At 45.2% G+C, this 24,751-nt stretch overlaps 1 protein-coding gene across 2 annotated transcripts in view; it reads right to left on the minus strand.

The window, feature by feature from the left end:
• Positions 1-4,290: 4,290 nt before the first annotated feature.
• The window catches only part of PWP1 (PWP1 homolog, endonuclein), a 47,310-nt gene continuing 26,849 nt past the window's right edge, over positions 4,291-24,751 (minus strand). For both annotated transcript variants that reach the window (XM_044993160.1, XM_044993169.1), the window contains 7 exons: positions 18,796-18,892; positions 15,326-15,387; positions 10,755-10,866; positions 8,729-8,819; positions 7,753-7,874; positions 7,340-7,445; positions 4,291-6,535 (listed from right to left, as the gene is read on the minus strand). In XM_044993160.1, the coding sequence (XP_044849095.1) occupies positions 6,420-6,535; positions 7,340-7,445; positions 7,753-7,874; positions 8,729-8,819; positions 10,755-10,866; positions 15,326-15,387; positions 18,796-18,892 (706 nt within the window). In that variant the 3' untranslated portion in view covers positions 4,291-6,419. The remainder of the gene's footprint in view (positions 6,536-7,339; positions 7,446-7,752; positions 7,875-8,728; positions 8,820-10,754; positions 10,867-15,325; positions 15,388-18,795; positions 18,893-24,751) is intronic.

Genomic DNA, 24,751 nt, shown 5'->3' on the forward strand with positions numbered 1-24,751 from the left:
TGACTCTTGTCTTTCATATATTTTGCTCATAAACACTGACAAAGTTACCTTGCTCCATTATTTGGATGGAAGAATCATGAAACAAAAATGTGATTTGGTTACCATAGGAACCTGTGAGCCAACAGTCTTGAATTGCCAAAGCCATGAAAGTGTGTTGGGGATTTAAAAGAAAAATGATTGTGTATTTTGACACTTTAATTCAAAGGGGTTTGTGTTCTCTCTCTTAGCCACAGAGCATTCAAATTCTCAGCTTTCCTTCTAGAAGTACAAATTAAATGTTTTGGTTAAAAAATAGTCAGTAAAATCAGCACTCAATGTGGATAAAGCAATTACCTGACCACAAAAATTGTATAGGAGACCAACATTTGGCTTTCAGCTAAGTGTTGGGGGGGGGGAATAGCTCAGTGGTTTGAGCATTGGCCTGCTAAACCCAGTGTTGTGAGCTCAATCCTTGAAGGGGCGGTTTAGGGATCTGGGACAAAAATCTGTCTGGGAATTGGTCCTGATGTGCAGATAGTATATATTACTCTGTACTAAGCTGTAAATCTTAGCTACCTGAAGTGCTGGTGATGGGAAGGTTTGCTGCTAATATATTTATGGAATGAAAATGTATTTCATTCAAATCTGTTTTCCTTTTGGAAAAATTAAAATGTGGCTGTTTTCTAATGTGCTTTTCCAGACCATAATGGAAAAATGCAGAGCCTCAGTGTGTGTCAACATTGCCACACTCCTAACCCAATGCTGCCTTTGTAGGGCTTGCTGGTAGGAGCATTCCCCATCAGCTGGGAGCACTCTCCCCATGCAGTTAAAGTGCATACACAAACATTAATTTGAAAAACTGTCCTTTCATAGCCAGTTTTAAAAAATGGCTGCTGAGGGCCTGTGAAGCAGTTGAATTTAACGGAGTATGGCAAAAGGAGCTCTCTGCAAGTAATCAAGGAGAATCATAGAATATCAGGGTTGGAAGGGACCTCAGGAGGTCATCTAGTCCAACCCCCTGCTCAAAGCAGGACCAATCCCCAACTAAATTATCCCAGCCAGGGCGTTGTCAAGCCTGACCTTAAAAACCTCTAATGCAGGAGATTCCACCACATCCATAGGTAACCCGTTCCAGTGCTTCACCAAATCTAAACCTCCTCCACTGCAACTTGAGACCATTACCACCTTGTTCTGTCATCTGCTACCACTGAGAACAGTCTAGATCCATCCTCTTTAGAACCCCCTTTAAGCTATCAAATCCCCCCTCATCATCTCTTCTGCAGACTATATAATCCCAGTTCCCTCAGCCTCTCCTCATAAGTCATGTGCTCCAGCCCCCCCTAATCATTTTTGTTGCCATCTGCTGGACTCTTTTCCGCATCCTCCTTGTAGTGTGGGGCCCAAAACTGGACACAGTACTCCAGATGAGGCTTCACCAATGTCAAATAGAGGGGAATGATCACATCTCTCAATCTGCTGGCAATGCCCCTACTTATACAGCCCAAAATGCCGTTAACCTTCTTGGCAACAAGGACACACTGTTGCCTCATATCCAGCTTCTCGTCCACTGTAACTGCTGTCTAGCCACTCGGTCCCTAGTCTGTAGCAGTGCATAGGATTCTTTCGTCTTAAGTGCAGGACTCTGCACATGTCCTTATTGAACCTTAATAGAAGACTGTTAAGAATAACCAAATCATAGAGCTTCCTCTGGCAAAGAACAGTTTGATGGTATAAACGGTCAGAGCTACCACAGTTGAGGAATAGAGTGACTTGCACTATGAACAGGGACTTGGCTGATATGCCTCTAGCCCAAACTGATTTTGTTAAGTGCCAGCCCTTTCAGGCACCTTATGTTGTACAGATGCTGGTGAAAATGCAAAGAGTAGCTACTGAACTGATCACAGTTGGGAGGAGCGGTGTTTAACAGACTGACTATATGTATTCAAGCTGTGGTACATAGCAGGAGGGGCTAGGGGTATATGTAAGGAGCATGAGAGTGGGAAAAGGATGTACTGTGTGAATACATGTAGTAGGCATGACCCAGACAAACAGGCACCATGGCAGCAAATCTGTGTAAATTAGTATCTACTGGGTTTTTGTTTACAACAGTTGGCAAGTAAGGAAGACTGAGGGGTCAGACTACAACTCCCCGTTCACCTTCCATCTAAACTAATGTGGCACCTAAAGTTTTACAGTAAAGTTTCCCTAGGTAACCCACATTTCTGCCTCTGGGCAGGCACCTGGATGTCTTTTATACCTCAGCCTGATTATCAAATCAGGGGAAATCAGATCTTCCTGTCTATCACAGTGGGTGGGTGTGCTCTGGGCAGGCTTAACTCCACGCGGAGGGTGAGGAAGAAGCCTTTCTTATGACTTGCAGGCTAGGGGGTTAGGATACACATTCAGGATGTGGAAGAGCCCCAAGCCTCCCCCGCCGAGAGAGGATGTGAGCAGGAATCTGCCACCTTACAGTTGAGTGCCCTATGCACTAGGCTATCGAGTCACGTGCTCTCTCTAGCCTAAGTAATATTTATTTAGTGATTTAAAGTAGTATGTTTTCAACAAGCAAGAGAACCCTCAGCCATGAGGTACAGAACGCATGTTGAAATCCTATCTCATCATGCAGGAGTAGGGCTAGAACTAGGGTCTCCCACATCTGTTCTGAGTACCCTAACCCTTGAATTTAAGGGAGCAGAGCCACCCCAGGGCGGTTTGAGGGGGAGCCAGGTAGGCACCTAACATTTTTGCAAGAAATGGCTTAGGTGCTGAAGCTGCCTGGCTATAGGAGAGGAAGTCCCATCTGCAGATCACAAGTAGAGCAAGGCATTTCCCTGCAGCCCTGACTCAGAGCCTTGCTCTTCTCACTGAGTTAGGTACCTGTCATGCTGGCACTAGGGTTCATGTTTACATGGCAAAAGCAACTGGAAAATAAACTAAAACAAAGCTGGAAGTGCAGTACACCCTTCGGGCTTGGCTACACTGTGCAGCGCTGGGAGTTACAGCTGTGTTCGTATAGCTGTGTAGGGAAAGTGCTGGTGTGTGGCCACACTCACAGCTACCAGCGCTGCAGTGTGGCCACATTTGCAGCGCTGTTGGGAGTGGTGCATTATGGGCAGCTATCTCAGCGTTCAAGTGGCAGCAACGTGCTTTTCAAAAGAGGGGGGTGGGGTGGAGTGTGACAGGGAGCAGGGGAGAGAGAGAAAGTGGATTTTTGGAGCCAACACTGTGTGTCAGCTCCCTGCCTTGCAAAATCTGAACATTTTCTCGACCCCTCATTCACTCTTAACTGCAAATAGCCTGCAGACCAGATAAGCAGCTGCTCCAACGGACTCCCTTTCTCCCCCTCCCCCACCGCTGTTTCTCTCCTCAAGCAAACACTCATCCCCCTGCCTGCCTCATTCACAGCAAGGTAGTGGGTTATCTCAATTGATTGTTCACAGTCAGTTACAGATTGATCACAGCAAACAAGAGCTGTGTTTGTTTTTTAGATAAGCAGCTCCCAGAGCCCCGAGTTCACAACAAAACAAAGAGAGGCATCACAAGAAAACAAAGAGTAATTTAGTTAAAAGCATTCTGGGATATCTCCTAATACCCTGGAGGCCAACAACAGCGCTGGTGTGTGGCCACACTTGACGAGCAGCGCTGCATCACCAGCGCTGCACTCATTATACCCCAAGCAGACCAGGTGTATAGCCAGCGCTGCAGCCAGGGAGTTGCAGCACTGGATGTGCCTTGCAGGTGTGGACAGTTACTAAGTTGCAGCGCTGTAAAGCCTCCACCAGCGCTGCAACTCTCCAGTGTAGCCAAGCCCTTAGTTGCTGAAAAAAGTCAAGGGGTTTTTACAGTAAGCACAGCAGACACAACTGCTTTAGAGAAACAACATAATTTGCATTTCAGCCACTATAGGAGCATAGGATTAGCAAGCACTCCATTATGTGAAAGACAGCTTTTGAAAACAGGCACTTAGCAACTACTTCTACATGTCATACCTTGAAAAGCAGAATGTAAAGTTTGCTTGTTCAAATGAGATCACTTATTAACTGAATCTGGGTGCACAAACAAAAGCATATTCCACATAGTGATTGATTTCCACCCCCACTGCCCGCCCCTTCCAAAAGTTACAGGACAATTAGCTAAAAACATAGAATCATAGACTTTAAAGTCAGAAGGGACCATTATGATCATCTAGTCTGACCTCCTGCACAAAGCAGGCCACAGAATCTCACCCACCCACTCCTGTATTTGTTTTACATTAGGGGAATTCATTGCAAAGTGAAATACATATACTAATCACAACCATTCAAACAAATGTATATGGATATACATATATTAGTTATTATTTATATATTACCTGCATATCTTAAAACATCCCCAAGTGTTCATATACACTCATGAAGCCATCCGCACCACAAATTAGCATCTAGTCCATGGACATTTTTGGTACTGCATCATAATGTTTTCAGCTATATTAATATTATCTTTGCAAAACTGTCACAAAAATTCACCAGCTCATGCACAAAATTTACTTCCCACCCTTTGATCGTATTAATCGACAATACAGTACTTTCACAGCTCCTGGGGGCTCAAATATACATTATCAATTTAAAAAAGGCACCAGTGACCCAGTCCAAGGAATATGGAATTTAATAAAAGTTTTCTAGGTTTTTTTTTTTTTTTAAGTTTTTATCTATACTGATAAAGCTAAAGTAGTACAACTGCCCTAGTATGTACAAAATTATTCTCATATGGGAAAGGGAAATAAGCTGCGTGTGACCTTTGTGTAATTACAAGCACACTATGGCGTATACTGGTGTAACTCAGTATATTGGTAAAAACGAACAAAATACCGCACAGTCTAGCCTCATTTAAAAAAGGAAGTAGAAACGGAATTTCTCACAGATCATCATCCCAGGAGCTGAAACGTTACTGAGAGATACTGGCAACCAAACCTGACTGACAGGAGGCTACTTTAATAAGAAGGCTGGAGGCAAGACTATAGGTTAGAGATGGACTACCTGGGGGAAAAGAATCCAGTGATCCGCACTCCTCTGCAGTGCACAAGAAGAACTAAAGCACATAGGTTGAAGGCAAGGGAGGAAGCTATGACAAGAACAGACAAACCTGAAATATTTTCAGAGTTCCTGCTTTAATCAGCAAGCTAGAGTTTGGGACAGGACAGCAAGTCCTCCACCACAGGCAGCCAGCACTGGGCTAAGTACAAACCCCCCATTTTATTTTTATCCTGGCAGGATTTACTTTGTTGTGTCTTTCTTATTTTAAAATGGGACACACTGAAACAGTGTTGTTTAAAGATTAAGTACACACCAGGTACAGCTTTCCATTATGCACACTTCATATCCATTAGCTACTGTTATCCTAACCCATTCCATAATTAGGTAAACCTAATTAGAAACTGTTTAAAAGCCCTCTCTGTGTTCCCTCCAGTTTAATAGGAACGTGTGATAGTTGCATGTGTTTAAATCTCTTAGTAGACTAAGATACTGTATTTAAAGAATATCCCAAACTTTGTGGAATGGCCAAGGCCTGTGGCTGGTTTAAGATGCATCTCTGCCCTATTTCATATTCTAAGACTATTTCAGGGTGGTGACCTATTATTCACAGCCAAAGATTTCTACAACCCCCTTCCATTTCCTACGAGAGAGGGAGAAAAAAAAAAGATCAATATTACAACAAATAAACCTGTGTAATTTGTGTGTATCGAGAAGCTTAAAGAACAGTTGACGTTGAAGGGTAAAGGTGTACAGGGAGTGAGATTTTCTTTGCTTTAGATTGTATGGTAGTTTTACAATGCTTCACAGCCCCCAATTGCCATCCACCAGTTGAAAAATACTGTTCTAAGAGATTTAAAGTAAGATGTTAATCTCTGAAAAGCGATATTGGAAATTTGTTAAACAGTCCATCGTCAGCTTACTCTGGGGGAACTTAAGCATTGTTTGACTACTTACACTAAAAAAGTTTTTGTTCAGCCCTTGATTTAAATATTGTGGCAATTTTCAGTTGAAGTAGTTTTCATTTGCAACTAAAGAGAAATCCATTCATTACAATCCTTTTTATACACTCTACAGCAGCACAGTGCTTTCCTGCCAAAGATGCATCACTTTACAAGTGAAGTTTACAAACGCACATGTGATGTGCTAGCCCCATTTCAGTGCTAGGTAAAGCAAGGTGCAGGCATGTCACTTAATTTTTCCAAGTCAGTGAGAGGCAGGAACCCATAACTTCTGACTCCTATATCTTAACCACAAGACCATGTTTTCCTCCCACAACATGAAAAAAAGCTGCAGATTACAGGAAACTTGATAAACTTCCATGAATACTTTCCAAACCAGTGGGTGCAGAGTACATATTAACTGTAGTCCCAAAGTATACTCTGGATTGATGTTTTGCATTTATATACCATCTATGTGAAGTTTGATCCGTCAGGATTCCATTTCTGCTTCTGGACTTTTGCTGCTACTGCTGGCAAAGGAGCTGCTAGTTGCAGAGTTTGTATTGGCAGCTACCAACCTCTCTCTGCTTCCAAAAACTTCATTCACTGCAATGCAAGAGATTACATAAATGCTAGTATCCTGGAGAGAAGATCACTACAGTAGCTAGAACATGGTTTACAGTAATGAAATGCAGCAAAGAATCCTGTGGCACCTTATAGACTAACAGACGTTTTGCAGCATGAGCTTTCGTGGGTAAATCCAACATCACTACCATTTATTACAGATGATAAAACAATAAAATTGGGCATGCGGCCAATACCAGTTCACACTGTTGCAAACCACAGCCAAAAGTTTTTTTTGTATATTAAAAGCCGGTGGTTCTAGAGACAAAATATAAAAAGTAACTGTGAAGATCCTCAACCTCAGCCATGCAGCCAGCATTAAAAACAGTACATCAGACTGAAACGAAAAGAATAAGCTATACCAATGTCACCTTTGTATACACACTGAAAGAAAATACGTCATTTTTTAACAAACACCAGAGGCATCACTTCAAAAAAGTTCATTTTGGTTAAGAATTTGAAGATGCACCTTTTTTTGTTTTTTAAAGCAGGATTCCAACACTTTCATTGTGAGAGTGCAATGCCATATTTCAAAGCATGAGATCAAGGTATCTATTCCACTTAGACTGAAACCTCATCAGAGAAGGGACTAATCTACCCAAAGTACGTGGCACAGTGTTAGCAGCAGAACAACGTAACAGGATGCTGGACACACCTCATTACCCACCGGAAGCCTGCAGTTCTCTCACAAGTGCCTTGCTGCCTCATTTGATGTATTACTGAACATGCAGTATATTAGGGAGAAAAAATGGAATCCTGAAACTCTAAATCATGAGATGATGTTACCTGCAGAAATACTGCTTATATCCCAGACTCGAAGCCCTTCTCTCTCCCCTCCAAAGGCATAGACAAATGGCAAATCAGGGCAACAAGCTGCACAAAAGAGAACACCCTAGAGGAAAAAATATTGTTTTAATGTCAAAAAACAGTCACCTTAACACACCTTGACAGAACAAGTTAAACAAATGTAAGGCCCTCCTATGCCTCTTCAAAACTGATTGTGTAAAAATAATTGGCTATTCCGGTCCAAGGCTTTAAAGCAGAGCCTGCCAGTCGTGTGTTGAATAGTGTGATGTAAACAGCACCCAGGACAAGATGCCCAATTCATCTGACGTGTTAAGGAGAACAAGACAATGAAGCCTGGTTAAAATCGTGGTTTATATGTAAACTGTCTTAGAAGTGATGTGTAAGTTACTTACCATTTTCATATCCCTGGAATGGATCAGACTTGGTTTGCCTCCCAGTATATCCCAAATTTTCACATATTTGTCAGCAGATGATGTCACAAGGCACCCTTTGATCTGACTGCTTAATTGGAGTCCTGAAAAGTTAGAATAGACCAGTTTAAAAATCACCATTTAATTGTTACATATTTTTCTTCCCTGTGTAACATTTTAAAGGGACGTCGAAAGAACCTCATATTCTCCGTGTGCCTTAAAGGAAGCAGCGTGGAGACTAATAGAAACATTGTCCCCCCCACCCCCCGCACTTAATGGGAGAAGCAGGGATCCTTCTGGGTGTGAAAAACCTTCAGTGTTCCTTTCTCCTCTGGCAGTAACCAGGACCTCTCAGACTGCAATCATGGCTCAATCCTCTCCTTACAACTGCTAATTCCTTACTTCATGGCTTCTCTGACAACTGTCCAGCCTCATGGCCTCCTCTTTCAACTATCAGTGAGAGACTTCTTTTTGTTATCCCAGACTATGTGCTCATTTTTGAGGCAGTTGCAGAGTGTGTACGTATTAGTATTAATAATCACTGATCCAGAGTGTGAGAGAGAGAGATTATTAATCTAAAAAAACCTAAAATATAAAAAAGATCAATGGTGTTTTGGGTTTTTTTGTTTTTTGCAGAATCCTCTTCATGCAGGAATAATTTTGTGCAAACTACTTAATTCAAGAATGTGACTCAAACCAGTGAGATCTGCTTTGCCATTTTTATTGACGTAATTCTATGAGAAAAATGCATTATGGTCAAAACATACATCCCTTAAAATACAACTCGACCAAGAGGCCATTTAAATGGCCAGCTAACATGATTAGTACTAAAGGTTTTTGCTAAACAAAAGACTGCCTCTCTCAAACAAGTTCATATTTACATAATTATTTAAAAGACTTATTCCAACTACATATTAATGGCCATGTTTTACATATAAAAGGAAGATATAAAATTTACCAGATACTTCCTCATTATGAGCCTTCAGAGTAAAAAGTGGCTTATCGGAACGAGCATCTAGACAGTACACAAAGCCATCTTCTGTGCTAGCCTGGGGAAAACATTACATCGTCAAAAGAAATTGCCATATCAATTCACAAGAAACAGCCCAAGAATTAAGCATCCAATCTAAAGTTTGTAAAATCCAATAAAATTCAGATTTTATATTACAGTATCCTGAACAAGATGAACACACATTTCTTAAACAAGAAATTACGCTTGATTAAGCTTGCACTTAAATACCTTGCACATCTGACATGCCAGATGACTCAAACACTAGGTAATGGGGTATGTGATGGAAAACACCCGTGTTCACACCCTATGCACTATTGTAATAATCTTTGTATAAGGTATGCCTTGTGATGTATCATTTGAAAACTCAACTTGCTGAGCAGTAATATCAAGCAACATTATACGTAAAGTTATGAACATAAGCTAAAATCATGACTAAAGTACATTTCCCAGACAAGTCTTTGACAAGGAAGGGAACAAGGACCAAGAGATCTGCATCTCAACAAAGAAACAGCATTGAGTCTCCTCCTTTCAGCAGACTGCCTGTCTCCTGGTTCTCAGCTGGAAATGCTTTTCAAAGAGGAACTATAAAAAAGGAGGGCAAACACCCCAAGACTCCACTCTCTTTTTCCCTGCCCACCTTATCCTCTGCACCTGAGAAGACACAGGAGACAGCCATGGAACTGTGGGGGAGAGGTTCTGATTGGAAGAGTTTGGTCAGTAATGCTGCTAGAAGCATGTGGTGAGATATTTTACTTGAATCTAATATAGTCTGTGAAGTTAGTTACAAGAAAAATGAAACATTTTCTAGTGCCTATTTCTGACTTTTATTCCTCAGTACTTGTACTCACTTAAAACAATAAAACAAATTCATTAACTAAAAAGAAATAGATTTTATCTAATCCAGTGTGTTTAAGTTGAAGTGCCTGGGTAACTATTTAAGATAACAGGCTAGTGTATATTATCTGTTAAAGGAATAATGGACTTAATATAGTTGGGACTGCTCAGGAGAGGGCTGGGCAGTACAAGACATGCATTTCTGGGGGAAAATCTGGAAAAAGAAGTGCGTTGAAGTCACCCTGCAGTATAACCAAGGCTAGTGAGAGCCAGGGTGTGACTGGCAGGCTGCAGTTACACAAACACATCTAGGAGTGACCTTCATGCTGGAAGGCTGTTTGTGAGCAGTCTGGATTGGACACTACAGTGACAAGGCATTGTAAGGCAACACAAGTTACAGGGCAGGGGTGACACAGCCCCTCAATGGTCTGGACTGTTCCCCAGTATGTCAGAGGATATGGAGCCTTTCACTCTCTTGGCTACCAGTTCAAATCTATCCCTGGTCAATAGTATCTGATGTCTGGTCTATGTAAAATGAGTTGGTCTTAGCAAAAAGGTGATTACTTCACAAATGTAATGAAATGCAAGTCACTTTTGGTGATTGTAAGCAAAGAAGTGAACGGATGTGGAGACTGAATCCTGGTCTAACCCTGTTTTTTCATTAAAATTACAATATTTTTTGCCCAGCTACACTTGTGAGACAGTGCCTTCTACTGCTTAAGCAAGGAATTAAATTAAAGTTGTCTCATCTACACTTAAAATGTTGGAAATAAAAATTCTGAGGAAGTAACATATCAGTAGAGGGCAACAGTGAGATGTAACAGGGCTGCAGCAGAGGAAAATCTGCTTCAACCACCAGAAATTAATGAAACATGGCTAAGAAATAAGTCTCCAGGGTGATAAGGAAACAGAACAAATTGGCTTAGTGATGGTGTAACTGCATTCATGTGAAAAAGATACCAAATTCATAAGTAATCAGTATTCTTAATTGTTAGTGGGTTATCAATCAAGGTGGAAAATGCTGGTAGCTCAACTCAGTCCATGAAATAGCAGTGACAGCAGCTGAACAGATTAACAGGTAAAGTGCAACAATGATAGCCATAAGTGTATGGTGAAAGAATATACAATATATACTCACTAAGAAGTTACAAGGTGAAAAATGATTCCAAGTCACTCTCTCAACCTGTCCACTAAACCGCCAGATTCGATGGTTATCCTGTGGACTTCTACAATCATACAGGACAGCAGACCTAGTAGAAATCACATCAGAACATTTCATGAAATTTGTTTTATCATCATTTATCACCTAGCAATGTTCTCACTAATTTATTCATGAATTTTAATGGAAGCAGCTTCAAAACACAGGAAATATTTAGGTTTTCAGATTCACTTTTGAAAAAGCAAATAAAAGATGATGCTAAAGGCATAGAAAGGATTTACATTATGGACCAAGGTGTTTCTTGTGGCTACAAGAGCCGTTCTGTTGAGACTAAATGAGGCAGATGAATTCCAATACAATCACTACACTACACAGGAAATACTATCGCTTGGGGCCAGAATTATACACCAACATATCACTTCAATATGAACATACATCATTTCATTTTACTAGTTTCAAATAACCAGTTTGTTAGAAAATAAAATATTAGTTAGGAAATCAATTTATGAAAAATGCACCTTGTGTGTATTTTCAAATACGCTTTAAACAGGAAATTAAGCTTTAGAAGTGGCTGGGGAGAGCCTATATTTAAAATGAGCAAGAGCAGATGAGAATGAGTGGCTCATGCGGGATTGATAATTCTTGTGTTGAGCCCAATGGGGCAGAAACTCTTCAAGTGGCAGCAAGCATGCCAAAGTTGTCTGATGTTAATGAAAGGAGACAGGGATGAAAGTAAAGCCGAAGACTTACCAGTACGGGGGCTGGCTCCAGCCTCCAGAAGGGGCGGGGCTTGAGGTCAGCGTCCCCCAGCCAGCCCTTCCACGCTGCCTGGCCCGTGCCGCCCAGGGCTCCAGCGGCGATTTAAAGGGCCCAGGACTCCAGCTGCTGCCGCAGCACCCAGAGCCCCAGGCCCTTTTAAATCGGCGGCCCCGGGGCAGTTGCTCCCCCCTCCCGCCCCATTGGCAGCCAGAGGGGTGCAGCGGCAAAAGGGGCAGCGCTTTAAGCAGGGTCCTTTGCTGCGGCAGTGCTTTAAGGGACCTGGCAGGGCCACCGACGGGGGGCGCAAAAGGGCCAGCGACGTTAAAGCGCTGCCGCGGCAAAGAACCCTGCTTTAAAGTCAGCTGGGTAAGGGCCGGTATTGGCGAACATTTTTTACCGGCCCGTACCGGCTTACTTTCACCCCTGAAAGGAGGAAAGACACCATAGCTTTAGAAACCTCTTCAACTCAGTTAATACCTACAATATAACCGGTTCCTACACTATCTTGTAGTTTAAAAACAAAAACATAAAAAAGCCCAACAAACATTGATCTGAAAGCCTCACGTCTTCCGTCACACAGTAGAAAAGCACAATTTTGCTATAGCATAGCTTTTAATAGAATTCCTTGACGTTTATGTCATGAAAGCACATTTCAACAAACACCCTCCAGAAGCCTTCAACTACTTCTAGGTCACAAGATACTTTAAGGAAATCAGTAAATGCTTTACAGGTGCTTATGGCATTGGAGGACTGGCTGCAGATGACTTGGTGAAGTCTGCCCCAGTAAAAAAAGGGAGCCTGGGCATAGGAGTAGACTCAAAACCATCCCAGAGGCCAGCTAAATATTTTAAGAGAACGGACCCTAAATGCAGCAAATGAAAAGGAGTGACTGCCTTGGATACATTTTTAAGTGTGGTAATGTAAAGAGAAAGCATTAAAAACTAGAACAGAAATTTGACAGGAAATAGCAGTTACAGTGAACGAATGAAATTACAGTGGGTACCATAAATCAGATAAAATTACTCCCCTCTCAGACAAATATGAGGACAGGTAGTATATCCTTCTGAAGTAGTCAAATGCAAGCTTTGGAAATAAAGACCTGCTAAGAGAATACCTAAATACATTAATAACTGAAACAGGATGACTGGTATTTTAGCAGAGAACATACACCCAGGAAGTATAGCTAAGAAACAGCGAAGTGACTATACACCAAAGCGGGAACCTCTGTATTCCCCTATGAACACTTTCTGTCCCTTTATATATTACACACACACACAAAAAATACATTAAAAGAACATTAGTAAGGTCACAAAGTCAAGCACTCAAGAGTTAGGAAATTAGGAAATGTTAGGAAATGGCAGAATGCCTGTGCAACCTTAATTCAGCCCTCCTGTGAGCACACATCAGGAGAGAGTCTTTAATGACATGATCACATCCGATTTTTTCCCACAGGACCCCTGTGCCTTATGCAGTGCACAAAATGGATGAGCAGCTACTCAATATTTTGTCGTCTTACTGTGCAGCACACTATTCAACCCCTGCTCCAAAGAGAGAATCTCCTCATTGGCTTTTCTATAGTGCTCATCACTATAGTATTTGAGTACCTCACAAACATTAATTTATCTTCACATCATCTCTGAGAGGAACAGAGAAATGAATATCGAAAGTATCTAACTCTGGGTACTCTATTTGAGACATATAGAACCTGATTTTTTAGAGTAGTTAACATGATATAGCACTTAATATGTTCAAAGCACAGCTTTGACTGACTATAATTGCAGCTATGAGTGCTCAGCACTTCTGCAAATCAGACCCCAGGGTCTCTAGTCTGGCATCCAGGAAATGAGGAATATAGTTAGTGGCAATCTGTGAAAAATTGGGCTTAAGTTACTTGCCCAAGATCACACAGGAACTCACACAGGGATAGAATCCCTATCACACAGGGATAGAATCCCATTCTCCAGGGCACTATTCGACCTGAGACCATCTTTTCTCTTCATGCAGTTCCCTGCTTCATTTACTACACACCTCTCAATTTCTGCAAGAAATGAAACAGGCATCCTACAGACCAAAGTCTCTTTCACTACACAAAACCCCAATTAATTCCCAGATCAGGTCCATCCCATGTACCAAGTCAGGCAGGCATCCTGTGGAAAAAATAGTATGTGATCATATAATTGAAGACTGTACCATAATGCAAAACACACAGGGGAGCCAAACTCAGGCTGCACAGGCAACCTTCATTCTAGCATTTCTGAACTTCTGAGTGCTTTACTTTTCAACTTTAATAAAGGCCTTTTTATGCAGTTCTGTGTAATTTCCTATGTTTAAAAAAAAAAAAAGCAAACTAAACACACCCAATTTCCATCTTGTGGTACCGCACTGACAGACATGGCTCATCCATCGTCAGGGTTGGAACCCTTAGCTCCACTGCAGAGACATTTGCCACTTGAGCTAACAGTAACTGCTAATAGTAGGTTATCATCCTCTACATGGACCAACACTAGAGGGGGATGGGACACTTTGCCAGTGTATTTGCTGACAGATGAGGAATGTTGACACTCAGGAATCTTGGGTTCCATTCCAAGCTCTGGGAAAAAAAAGTCTGCTCTGGGGCACAGACTTCTGCCCATTCCCCCCCAACATGACCCCTTTTGCCCCATCCTCTCTAACTTGTCCCTATTCCAATTCTGTCTCTGTCCCAGTTACTATCTCTGCTTCTCATCCTAGTCCCAGTCACCTTGGCCAGCAAGTCCTATCCTCACTATTCCATATACCCCATCCCAGCCACTGTCCGCACCCATTCCCAATTCCACTCCTCCTGGCTCCTTAGTCAATCTGTCACTCTCATGCCTCCTGTCACCTCCCCCAACCCACATTCCTCATCCCCACGAGCCCCTATCTGTCTCTCCTGGCTACCTGTCCCAGTCCCTTTGTCCAGCCAGTCCCAGTTCTCCTTTTGCACCCCAGGTCCCCATCAGATCTGTTCTCCCCTCACCACACCTTCTTCCCTCCAACCCACTAGCTCCAAGTTTGCTTGTCCAGATAGTCCCCCGACTCAGTTCTCTCCCCCCAGCCTCCCATAGGTCTCATGAACCTAATCTACACCTCCCATAGGTCTGGTTTGTGTCCCTTCTTCATTCAAATCAGCCTACTTCCTCATCTGTGCTACCTACACCCAGTGGAGAGAGGAACAGTAAGAGCACAGAAGTCTCTACTGAGCATGTGTGAACTGCAATTGTTCAAAGGCTTATAAATTGTCCAAATTTAGGTTGTTTTTCATGGATATGAAGAAACTGTAGATTATTAGGGTTGGAAGGGACTTCAGGAGGTCATCTAGTCCAACCCCCTGCTCAAAGCAGGACCAATCCCCAAATGGCCCCCTCAAGGATTGAACTCACAACCCTGGGTTTAGCAGGCCAATGCTCAAACCACTGAGCTATCCCTCCCCCACCTTCCTGGGACAAAGGCCACCCCTTACTGCCAAACTTCAAGTACCTGATCCAAAGCATGGGATCGCTAGAGCTTTACAAAGAAAATGTAGCCAGGATTTTTACTTATTTATTTTACAGGGGAAAATTTTTTTGGAAGCAGCCAAATCATTCTGGCTGAATTAATTAAAAATTAGCAGGAGGCAGATAACTGGCACATCCCAAACAGTTAAAATTTGGCAAAGTTATAAGCTACAGAACATGAAGTTTTATAATAGGAAGTATCCAGCAACCTGAATAAAAAGTGGTGCTACCAGACCCACCTACAACAGTGCGAAAAGCAAATATTTCCCCACTTACTTATCATAAGATCCAGAAACAAGGGTCTGTGTTTCAAATGGATGAAACTGTAGTGTCTGGACCTAATAAGGACATTGAAAGTTTTAGAAACACACATTGGGATTTAAAATACATACAGGACATCTGTTTCAGTCAGTGTCATGCAGTATAAGGTGCAGCACTATTCCATACAACTCTGTTATACTTGTTGGTACTCAAGACCTTTTCATAAAGCAGAGTATGCATCTAGCAATACAGAAGATGTATATTTTAGACTTCCAAGAGGACCTCACCAGAGGTGAAACTAGAAATACAGGATTTGCCAAAAATCTTCAAAAAATAAGCCGGGGTGGGTAAAAAAAAAATCTGCTTCCAGTTGGACAAACACAACTGTATAACTATGCATGCAGTAGCGAAAAAAAGTACATGAGAAGTTTGCCAAGAGCAGTGATCTACGTTGACTAGATGATTGGGATTATATTAAAATTTTTCACATTTTAATTACAAAATGAGCTAAGTATTTCTAAAGCACCTGTCATCATAATATCTAGGTGCCATATATTAAAACTAGGGTTGCCAAGCGATTAAAAAGATTAATCACGCTGTTAAACAATAATAGAATACCACCTATTTAAATATTTTGGGATGTCTTCTACATTTTCAAATATATTGATTTCAATTACAACACAGAATACAAAGTGTACAGTGCTCACTTTGTATTTATTTTTATTACAAATATTTGCACTGTAAAAAAACAAAAGAAATTGTATTTTTCATACAAGTAGTGCAGTGGTTTTCAAACTTTTTTTCTGGCGACCCAGCTGAAGAAAATTGTTGATGCGCGTGACCCAACGGAGCTGGGGATGAGGGGTTTGGGGTGTGGGAGGGGCTCAGGGCTGGGGCAGAGGGTTGGGCTGCAGGGAGGGGGTCACGGCTCTGGGCTGGGGGATGAAGGGTTTGGGGTGCAGGAATGGGCTCTGGATTTGGGAGGGGGCTCAGGTCTAGGGCAGGGGATTGGGGCATGGGCTTACCTCAGGCAGCTCCCAGTCAGCAGCACAGGGGGGGTGCTAAGGCAGGCTTCCTGCCTGTCCTGGCACTGTGGACTGCGCTACACCCCGGAAGTGGCCAGCACTGCCCCACTCCCAGCTCCCATTGGCTGGGAGCTGGTGCTTGGGGTGCAGGCAGTGCACGGAGCTCTGTGGCTCCCCAGCCTAGGAACCGAACCTGCTGCTGACCGCTTCCGGGGTGCAGCGCGGTGTCAGAACAGGTAGGGACTAGCCTGCCTTAGCCGGGCAGCATTGCCGACGGGACTTTTAACGGCCCAATCGGCGGTGCTGACCAGAGCCGTTGCGACCCAGTGCCTGACATTCCACGACCCATAGTTTGAAAACCACTGCTGCAGTGCAATCTCTTTATCATGAAAGCTGAACTTACAAACAGAAATTTGTACAAAAAAAACTGCATTCAAAACAATTTAAATCTTTAGAGCCTAAATGTCCATTGTCACACTTCAGCCAATCGCTCAGACAAACAAGTTTGGTTAAAATTTTCAGGAGATAATGCTGCCGCTTCTTGTTTACAATGTCACCTGAACGTGAGAACAGGCGTTCACATGGCACAGTTGTAGCCGGTGTTGCAAGATATTTATGTTCCAGAGGCGCTAAAGACTCCTATCTCCCTTAATGCTTCAACCACCATTCCAGAGGACGTGTGTCCATGCTGATGACAGATTCTGCTCAATAACAATCCGAAGCAGAGTGGACCAACACATGTTCATTTTCATCATCTGAGGTCTTGGCTACACTTACAAATTTGCAGCGCTGCAGCAGGGTGTGAAAACACACCCTCTCCAGCGCTGCAAATTGCGGCGCTGCGAAGCGCCAGTGTAGTCAAAGCCCCAGCGCTGGGAGCGCGGCTCCCAGCGCTGTCCGTTATTCCCCACAGGGAGGTGGAGTACGGACAGCGCTGGGAGAGCTTTCTCCCAGCGCTGGTGCTTTGACTACACTTAGCGCTTTGAAGCGCTGCCGCGGCAGCGCTTTGAAGTGTAAGTGTAACCAAAGCCTGAGTCAGATGCCACAAGCAAAATGTTGATTTTCTTTTTTGGTGGTTTGAGTTCTGTAGTTTTTGCATCTGAATGTTGGTCTTTTAAGACTTCTGAAAGCATGCTGCACACTTCATTCCTCTCAGGATTTTGGAAGGCACTTTAGATTCTTAAACCTTGGGTTGAGTGCTGTAGCTATCTTTAGAAATCTCACATTGGTACCTTCTTTGCATTTTGTCAAATCTGCTATGAAAGTGTTCTTAAAATGAACAACATGTGCTGGGTCATCATCCGAGACTGTTATAATATGAAATATATGGCAGAATGCAGGCAAAATAGAACAGGAGACATACAATTCTCCCTCAAGGAGTTCTGGTCACAAATTTAATTAAAGCATTATTTTTTTTTAAAATGAGCATCATCAGCATAGAAGCATGTCCTCTGGAATGGTGGCCAAAGCATGAAGGGGCATACAAATGTTTAGCATATCTGGCACGTAAATACCTTGCGACACCAGCTACAACAGTGCCATGCGAACACCTGTTCTCACTTTCAGGTGTCACTGTAAACAAGAAGCAGGCAGCATTATCTCTCGTAAATGTAAACATTTGTTTGTCTTAGCGATTGGTTGAACAAGAAGTAGGACTGAGTGGACTTGTAAGCGCTAAAGTTTTACATTATTTTGTTTTTGAGTGCAGTTATCTAACCAAAAAAAAATCTACATTACACTCTCAATAACGAACTTGCACTACTGTACTTGTATGAGGTGAATTGAAAAATACTATTTCTTTTGTTTATCATTTTTACAGTGCAAATATTTGTATTAAAATATAAAGTGAGCACTGTATACTTTGTATTCTGTGTTGTACAAATCAATATATTAAAAATGTAGAAAAACATGCAAAATATTTAATAAATTTCAATTGATATTCTATTGTTTAACAGTGCGATTCATCGAGATTAATTTTTTTTGTAGTTAATCGCATGAGTTAACAGCGATTAATCGACAGCCCTAATTAAAACGTACCTGTGTTAGAAACATTGTTACCATTACTCATTGTCCTATAAAGGAACTACTGACAATCTAGCCCATTCTTGCGGGTCTAGTCTTCTGTCACTTATGCCAGCACTTTTAGGCTTCTCCTTGTCTTAAAACAGCCAGGGGGTTACATTTAGATGAAAAGCATTTTAAGATGCCCTAAAAATCTGAGTCAAATATTCCCTCCAACTTTCCAAAGGATAAAATAAATCTGATTTTGACAGAGACCAAATAGTGTAATCCACAAAAGTGATTCACTCAGAAAATTATGAACGTTTGACACGGTGGTTATAACCAAAGCAGTTTTGCAACATTAGTGTTTGCCACTAAGCTTTCAATGTAATAAGTTGCAGTTTGGTTATTATTATTATTTTTTTTTTAAACAGAAGAAATATAACAATATCCACATACCTTGTCCATATGTAAAGTAAGGTTTGCTGCCGGTTTACCCATGGACATATCCCACAGAATTACAGTGTTGTCAGCTGAAGCACTTGCTAACACATTTCTAACAACATACAAAAGCAAAAGCTTTAGACATTTACATACATGTGAACAGTGGCCCTAAATCATAAATACACAGCCTGATTCTGATTTCAAGTAAGCCCAGATCTACAGCCTACAATCTTCAAGCATAAAAGATAATCTGCCAGAAGAATATAACATTCAGTATTTAATAGCAGTATGTTACATATTTCTGAAGAGAAAATCCAGGTTTGTACTGAAGGGATATACTTTTAGTGACTGCTCATACAGTTCTGTCCCGTCCCCTCCCCCACCTAAAAATATTCTCCCGTCAATTATATGGTACCAGTGATATAACTAAGAAATTTGAGGACTTATTCCTTTCTGTACATTTAAAGATAATGGAGTTTTTGAATATGAGCTACACAGTATAGATTTGAATATTGTATTGACATAGCTAAGAGACAAACAAACCCATTTTTTGGCAAGTATTTTCCTCTTGGGACTCTCCACTAACTAACTAATTAACGGCCCGAACCTGCAGCTCTCCTCACGGAGTATCTTATTCTGACAAGTCACCCTACTGAAGTTGAAGGAGCTACTTGCATTTGGGCCCTCATTTCATATTTAAACATTAATGGTGGTAAGGGCTGTAAATACAGAGATAAGAACTTGAATCAGACAAAGCCCAAACAGCAACGTCAGAAACTAATTAAATGCACAACAAAAATCACCCTTATTTGTCTAAAGGTGTTAAATTATAAAATCTAAACACACTGTTTGAAGCCTTCCCCCCCATTTTCCATAGTAGAATGAAGTTCTTGAGTGAAAGACATCTGACATTCCTCCAAAACACTGTTCCCCCAAAGCCACGCCACAGAGGGGAAATTTACAAAAGGCACAGTGCAGATTACAAGGACATTTGACAAATAATGCCCGTGAGGCCCTTCAGCCAGAAAGCAATTTGTAGGCAGCTGTCATAGCTTGTCTTACTTTTTAAAATGCAATTAAAAATGCTGCACTAAGATTGCTCTTTGAGTTTTTGACTTGCACCCAACCTTTGCGTTTCAGGATTAGTTTTTCTTGCAACATCCACTGGTGTCAACAAGGTTATATTACACGGTACACTACAGAACCAGGAATGCCAATCACTTATTCAGCTTCGTACAGGGGTTTAATATTATACAAGGTCACTGAAATTACTCCTACAAAGATCAGCTGCTTTTAGTCATCATGAAAGTGACTTTCTAGTTACACGCTGCTGGTGTTAGCCATGATAAAGGCTGAACGATTGCAGACCAACTGAGTACCATTGACTGAGCCATCACTAAATCATTTCTTACATTCACCTTAGTCATCTGACTCATTCTTTTTGCAGTAGACAACACATGGCCAATTAACATCTAATAATTTCTTGTACGTTCAGGAGAATGTTTTCATCTGTAATATCTGGATAAAAAAGACGGTTACTCACCTGTAGTAACTGTTGTTCTTCGAGATGTGTTGCTCCAATCCATTCCAGTTAGGTGTGCGCGCCGCGCGTGCACGGCTCTTCGGAAGATTTTTACCCTAGCAACTCCGGCGGGCCGGCTGGGCGCCCCCTGGAGTGGCGCCGCTATAGCGCAGAATATATACCCCAGCCGGCCCGTCCGCTCCTCAGTTCCTTCTTGCCGGCTACTCCGACAGTGGGGAAGGAGGGCGGGTCTGGAATGGATTGGTGTGGACCGAAGACCATGTGGCCGCTCGACAGATGTCCTGGATGGGGACATGGCTCAGGAAGGCGGCAGACGAGGCTTGCGCCCTCGTGGAATGAGCGGTGAAGCGGCCCGGGGGCACGCGAGCCAGCTCGTAGCATGCTCTGATGCACTGAGTTACCCAGGAGGAGATGCGCTGGGAAGAGACCGGCTCGCCTTTCATGCGATCGGCGACTGCTATGAAGAGCTGTGTAGAACGCCGAAAAGGTTTCGTCCGCTCGATGTAAAAAGCGAGCGCTCTACGGACGTCGAGGGTGTGTAGCTGCTGTTCCCGAGGCGAGGCATGGGGCTTCGGGAAGAAGACCGGGAGAAAGATGTCCTGATTGAGGTGGAAAGCCGAGACCACTTTTGGCAGGAAGGCCAGATGCGGACGAAGCTGCACCTTGTCTGCGTGGAAGACGGTGTATGGCGGACCTACCGTCAGCGCCCGGAGCTCCGAGACTCGTCTGGCCGATGTTATGGCGACGAGGAAGGCCGTCTTCCAGGAGAGGTAAAGAAGAGAACATGTGGCCATAGGTTCGAATGGTGGACCCATGAGTTTGGACAGGACGAGGTTCAAATCCCAGGTTGGGGCCGGACGCCGCACCGGCGGGTACAATCGGTCTAGGCCTTTTAGGAAGCGGGAGACCATCGGATTGGAAAAGATGGAGCGACCTTCCAGAGAAGGACGAAAAGCGGACACCGCTGCCAGGTGTACCCGCAAGGAGGAGACCGCCAGACCTTGCTCCTTAAGGTACCAGAGGTAGTCCAGGATGGTAGGGACGGGGACGACGAAAGGGTTGAGTCCTCGTTGGTCACACCAGAGCGCGAACCTCTTCCATTTCGCCAGGTAGGTGGAGCGAGTGGAAGGCTTTCTGCTCTCAAGCAGGACTTGCTGCACGGCCGCCGAACAGTCCCTCTCTGCGTGGGTCAACCATGCAGGTACCAGGCTGTAAGATGGAGGGACTGCAGGTTCGGATGGTGGAGTCTGCCGAAGTCCTGCGTGATGAGGTCCGGCCATAGCGGGAGGGGGATGGGATCCCGAACGGAGAGCTCGAGCAGCAGGGTGTACCAATGCTGTCTCGGCCAGGCCGGAGCCACGAGTATGACGGTGGCTCGATCCCTCCGCAGCTTCTGGAGCACTCTGTGCACGAGCGGGAAAGGAGGGAAGGCATAGAGGAGGTGAGTCTGCCAGGGATACAGGAAGGCGTCCGACAGAGAGCCCGGCGAGTGACCCTGGAACGAGCAAAACTGGAGACACTTCCTGTTCGCCTTGGAGGCGAAGAGGTCGACCCGGGGAAACCCCCACCTCTGGAAAATCGTATGTGCAACGTCGGGACGAAGGGACCACTCGTGGGAGAGAAACGACCTGCTGAGATGGTCGGCCAGCGTGTTCTGCACTCCCGGAAGAAAAGACGCTTCTAGGTGAATGGAGTGGGTCACGCAGAAGTCCCACAGGAGGATCGCTTCCTCGCAGAGGGGGGAAGAGCGGGCTCCGCCCTGCTTGTTTACATAGTACATCGCAGCGGTGTTGTCCGTGAGTACTGTTACACAACGGCGTTGTAGGTGGGAGCAGAAGGTTCGGCAGGCGAGGCGGATGGCACGGAGCTCGCGGACATTGATGTGTAGCGCGAGCTCCTGGGGCGACCAAAGGCCTTGTGTGTGAAGCTCGCCCAGGTGGGCCCCCCCAACCGAGCGCTGAGGCATCTGTGGTCAGCGTGACGGATGGGCGAGGAGGATGGAACGGGACTCCCGCACACACGACCTCCGGGGTGAGCCACCAGCGGAGGGAGTCGAGGGCCGTCCTGTTGACCGTGACCACCATGTCGATGGGGTCTCGATGAGGCCGGTACACCGTCGCGAGCCAGGACTGGAAGGGGCGAAGATGGAGCCGCGCATATGCGGTGACATATGTGCAGGAGGCCATGTGACCCAGAAGGCGCAGGCAGGAGCGCACTGTTGTGGTCGGGAAGGCGACGAGATCCCGGATGATGGAAGCCATCGTCTGGTGCCGGGCGCGAGGAAGAGAGGCCCTGGCAACCGTGGAGTCGAGAACCGCTCCGATGAACTCCAGCCTCTGCGTTGGGAACAGGGTGGACTTCTCGGTGTTGATGAGAAGACCAAGGCGCTGAAAGAGAGACAGAATTTCCGCCATCTGTTCTATCACGAGCTGACGGGACTGAGCTCGGACCAGCCAGTCGTCGAGATACGGGTAGACGTGCATCTGACGACGGCGGAGAGCTGCTGCTATGACTGCCATGCATTTTGTAAATACCCTCGGTGCCGTGGAGAGTCCGAATGGCAACACGGCGAACTGGTAGTGGGCGTTGTTGACCACAAACCGAAGGTAACGCCGATGAGGAGGATAGATCACGACATGGAAGTAGGCGTCCTTCATGTCGAGGGCGGCAAACCAGTCTCCCGGATCCAGGGAGGGAATAATGGTCCCCAGGGTGACCATACGAAACTTGGGCTTGAGCAGGTATTTGTTCAGCTCGCGAAGGTCCAGGATAGGACGTAGCCCGCCTTTCGCCTTGGGGATGAGAAAATAACGGGAGTAGAATCCCCTGCCCCGCCTGTCTTGAGGCACAGCTTCTATGGCCCCCACGCTCAACAGAGTCTGAACCTCTTGCAAGAGGACTTGCTCGTGAGAGGGGTCCCTGAAGAGGGACAGGGAGGGTGGGTGGGAAGGCGGGGGTGAAACAAATTGAAGGCGGTATCCCGACTGGACTGTTTGAAGCACCCAGTTGTCCGATGTTAAGCGGGACCACGCCGAAAAGAAATGGGAAAGGCGGTTGTAAAATAAAGGGGAAGGATCCGGTAGGGAGAGTGATGGGCCGTCCTCGACCGCCCCATCAAAAGGCCTGCTTAGCCCCCTGAGGGGCCTTGGAAGCGGCCTGGCCCTGGTTGCGGCGGTTGCCGGACGGACGACGGCGATTTTGGGCCGGTCGTCGCCTGACATAGGGGCGATAGCGCTGTTGGTAGCGGGAGGGCTGCGGCCGGAAGGGCCTGCGCTGCGTCGCCGGCGTATGCATGCCTAGCGTGCGGATGGCAATGCGCCCGTCCTTCAGGGTCTGGATCCGAGAATCTGTCTTTTCGGAAAACAGACCCTGGGTGTCGAAGGGAAAGTCCTGGAGGGTATACTGCACCTCCGGCGGCAGGGTGGAGGACTGCAGCCAGGAGATGCGCCTCATTGTCACGCCGGATGCCAAGGTCCGCGCCCCGGAGTCCGCGGCGTCGAGGGCGGCCGTAATAGATGACCGGGAGGACTTCTTTCCCTCGTCCAGTAAGGCGGAGAACTCCTGGCGTGATGTGGAAGGCAGGATGTCAAAGACGTACCTGGCGAGGACCATGATGTTTGCGATCCTAAGCTGCAAACCCCCTGCGGAGTAGATCTTACGGCCGAGCAAGTCCATGCGCTTGGCGTCCTTGGACTTAGGCGCAGCGGCAGGCTGGCCGTGCCTCTCGCGGTCGTTAACAGATTGGACTACGAGGGAGTCCGGGGTTGGGTGGGAATAAAGGTACTCATAGCCTGATGGTGGGGCTGAGTACTTCCGCTCGACCCCGCGTGCTGTGGGTGGAATGGAAGCGGGGGTCTGCCAGAGCGTAGTGGCGTTTTTTTGAATGGTCCGGACAAAGGGTAACGCCACGCGGACGGGAGCGTCCGCACCCACCACGTTGGTGATTGGATCCTCGTCCTCTTGGACCTCCTCGACGGGAAGATTCATGGACGCCGCCACCCTGCGAAGCAGGTCTTGGAAGGCCCGGAGGTCAATGGGCGGGGGTTCGCTGGCCGCAGCACCTGCCACCGCCTCGTCCGGCGAGGATGACGAAGATGCACCCTGCAGAACCGGCTCAGGCTCTATGGCCGGTGGCTGAGCCTCCTCCGAATCGTGGGGCACGGGTGATTGGCGGGCCGGATGAGCAGAGGGCTCGTGCGGAGGCGAGGGAGGCGGCCGGCTAATAGTCGCTTCAGGGACCCTGGTGCCGGTGGTCACATCCCTCCTGGGAAACGGGATACCCTGCCCTTCATGCTGCCCCCATGGGACCCAGTAGCCCCACTGCTCGTGAGGGAGTCCTTGTGGGGTCGGCCACCGGTGGGTAGCATCATCGGCACCGGAGGCCACGGACGCTGTGCGGGATGGCCAAGGTGGTGCTGTGGTGCCGAC

The sequence above is a fragment of the Mauremys mutica genome, chromosome 1 (genome assembly GCF_020497125.1).
Source record: "Mauremys mutica isolate MM-2020 ecotype Southern chromosome 1, ASM2049712v1, whole genome shotgun sequence".
In the NCBI taxonomy this organism is placed as follows: Eukaryota; Metazoa; Chordata; order Testudines; family Geoemydidae; genus Mauremys; species Mauremys mutica.